At 35.6% G+C, this 2,789-nt stretch overlaps 1 protein-coding gene across 1 annotated transcript; it reads left to right on the top strand.

Annotated features, from left to right (window-relative positions):
- The first annotated feature begins 2,054 nt into the window (after positions 1–2,054).
- Positions 2,055–2,489, top strand: LOC133326236 (probable insulin-like peptide 3). The gene is made up of 2 exons (XM_061534921.1): positions 2,055–2,214; positions 2,278–2,489. The coding sequence occupies exons 1-2, from the start codon at positions 2,055–2,057 to the stop codon at positions 2,487–2,489; spliced, it is 372 nt and encodes a 123-aa protein (XP_061390905.1).
- The last annotated feature ends 300 nt before the right edge of the window (positions 2,490–2,789 follow it).

The following is a 2,789-nucleotide window of genomic DNA, read 5'->3' as shown; positions in this document are numbered from 1 at the left end:
ACCCTCTGGGTCTTCGAAGACCAAGCTAATTTAACGAAAATTATTCGGAGAGAGATCTATCATCAGTCTACCGGAGCTGCAGCAACTGGTGAGGAAATAATAGAGTATAGGTAACGAATTATCAATTGGTAGTAACGTTAATTCCCACCACATTAAGTGGGGTACTACTAATACCCCAAAAGGCGGTCAGATCCTCATAGATTTCATCAATACTTACGGCCTAATAATATCCCTTAATATCACTTCGTTATTAGAATTATAGAGGAGGTTTTAGACATAACTAAATGTTCAATTAACTTAAGAGAAACCCCCCCCCCCCCCCCACCCCTTACCATTCGCGATTTTAATTTTTCAAGATTTTCAATGGTCTGGTAAATCAATACCAATGCTTGTTAAGGTTTGTAACTTTGCACATATGTAATTGAAGATTTAAAAGAGAAGAAAAATAATTTACAAAAATTTTTTTTCATTGTTTTGTTGTTGTTTTCTTTGGAATCGATTGGGTTATTAGTTTTTGAGTTATCGTGCCCGCCATTCGCAAAAGAGAAAAACGCGTTTAAAGTTTGAGAAGCCCTTCAGCCGTCACTTGATGCTAACATAATAAATCGTCTATATCTTCAAGAGTTCTTGAGATTTTCACTTGAAATTTTGTAGGGACATTCTTGAATTAGTGTAGATTCTAATTAAATCGAAAAAAATTGACCCCGAGAATGGGGGGTCCCCTTAATAGATGTGGTACAAGAATGGAGAGTCCCACAAGAATACTCATTCTCTTACCATAAATATATTAGGATTAAACACTTCAAGAAAGGAAATATGCCTTCGACAGACCCTGGATGACTGGCGACATTTGAAACAAAGGAAAATAGGTCCAAAGATTTTATAATTGAGCTCGCCGCAAGAAATCTGCAGTATACCGAGAAAGAATACAACAAAATGACAAGAGCCTCTGGAAAATATTCTGTGAACAGGAAGATAGAATAAATGACGTCTCAAAAATAGAGAATTTTCCATTAAAAAGCAACACTCATATCGAAAACAATGATATATAGATAGATAGAGGGAAAACCAGAATAGAGACAATAGATAAAGCAAAAAGGCTCCTCACGAAAGCTTATTTCCCGCCGAACACATCGACATCTGATGAAGTAACGATGAACCTATGAATAATGGGCAAATGGTGAAGATTCATTGAAGACTTCTGGCCATTCGAAGCAGTTGGGCAGACCCCCGCATTTCGTAACACATGTTTACGAAATGCGAACACTCCGAACGCCTGGCATAAGCCAAAGCCCGGCAAGACACACTACGCAACACCAAAATCTTGTGATGCCAAATGTCCGAACCTTGACACGGTTGAATTTAATTCGTAGATTCATTTTCAAGTAAAGATATCTGTAAGCCGCATTGCCCCATATGCCTGACGAGCCGCTTAACCAACGGCGAAACGCATCGCATAATGGTGGGAATGTAGTATCTCTCTGGCTTTCCTTTTCAACAACTACGATCCTGTGGCTCATCTCGAAAGAGAAATTATTAAAAAATACACTTTATTTATTCATTTCGGATTCTACTCATGAATCTGACTCTTCGGTAAATAAGTTTAAAGTTATAGTCAACGCAAAATTATGGCGACAGAGTTGTTTGCTTTATATTGGATTCGGAGTCTAGTCAAAATCATATCGACGACATTGTTTGCATTACATTATTCCCATATACAAACTGTCGGTTTCGATTTAGATGTAGCTAGATGTTATCCGCCATGTTGTTGGGTTTGCTTGCAATTTATTTCCACCTTTTTTACCGATACTTTCTTCTAAGACATAAATATGGGGGATGCTTATCTTAATTTTATGATTATGTGTCGACGGTAATTTGCATATTGTTTATTTTATTTTTAAACCTAAATGCATGTAAATTAGAATATATTAAATATTCTCTAATTAATCCTAAGGTATAAATAGTATATGTGATAATGTTTCGAAGTCAGTACCTAAAAGTATATTGAACGCCTAACAGTTACCTGAACCTGAAGCAGAATTATTCCCTTAAAAATGAAAGCCCTAAGTGTTGTTTTGATGATTGTTTTTGTTTGTGATATAAATGCCCTCTATACACGAGTCTGTGGTCCTCATTTAACGCAGTTGTTAGAAGCCGTATGTGTTAACGGCTACAATGGAATGCAGATGGCCAAGAAGTCTACATATAAGCCATGTAAGTTGTTTACTGTTTATAATGAAGATAAGTTATGTTTAAGCTTTCGTATTTTTTTAACAGTGACTTCAGACATTGACGCTATAGATATATACAATGAGATCGATGATGATATATCTCCCTTCAAATCGAATTCCTTGTTAAAGGATATGTTGTACGGGGAACGTATTAACACCTTGGCCAAAACCCGTAGGCAACGACATTTATCTGGTGTTTATGATGAATGCTGTCGTAAACCCTGCAACATGGATGAATTACTAAGTTATTGTTTGTAATGTGTTGTTAATGGAAATTGTTGAAAGAATGAAATGATTATATTGTAAATATACACACATATATTAAATGTCCTTACACTTAACGATTTTATATGTGACAATTTGACATACGATAAATTCGAAAGTGTTTGTGCGCTTTTAAGTAAATTACAACAAGAAAACATGCTGGTTATTGTCGTTTTTTTATTATTAGTAGTAATTAATATCTGTAAATCGATTTATATACCCTTCACAACACTACTCTGTGACACAGGGTATTATGTCTTTGCGCATATGTTTGTAACAGACAAAAGGAAACGA

Source organism: Musca vetustissima, unplaced genomic scaffold, assembly GCF_032173495.1.
Source record: "Musca vetustissima isolate MV318-11 ecotype Yass unplaced genomic scaffold, APGP_CSIRO_Mvet_v1 utg739919, whole genome shotgun sequence".
NCBI classification, from domain to species: domain Eukaryota; kingdom Metazoa; phylum Arthropoda; class Insecta; order Diptera; family Muscidae; genus Musca; species Musca vetustissima.
The sequence above is the reverse complement of the archived record's forward strand: the minus strand, read 5'-3'. Positions and strand labels throughout refer to the sequence as shown.

Coding starts and splice junctions, on each gene's coding strand:
- LOC133326236 (XM_061534921.1), top strand. CDS start 2,055: ATGAAAGCCCTAAGTGTTGTTTTGATGATTGTTTTTGTTTGTGATATA. Junction 2,215..2,277: donor GAAGTCTACATATAAGCCAT/GTAAGTTGTTTA, acceptor TTTTTTTAACAG/TGACTTCAGACATTGACGCT.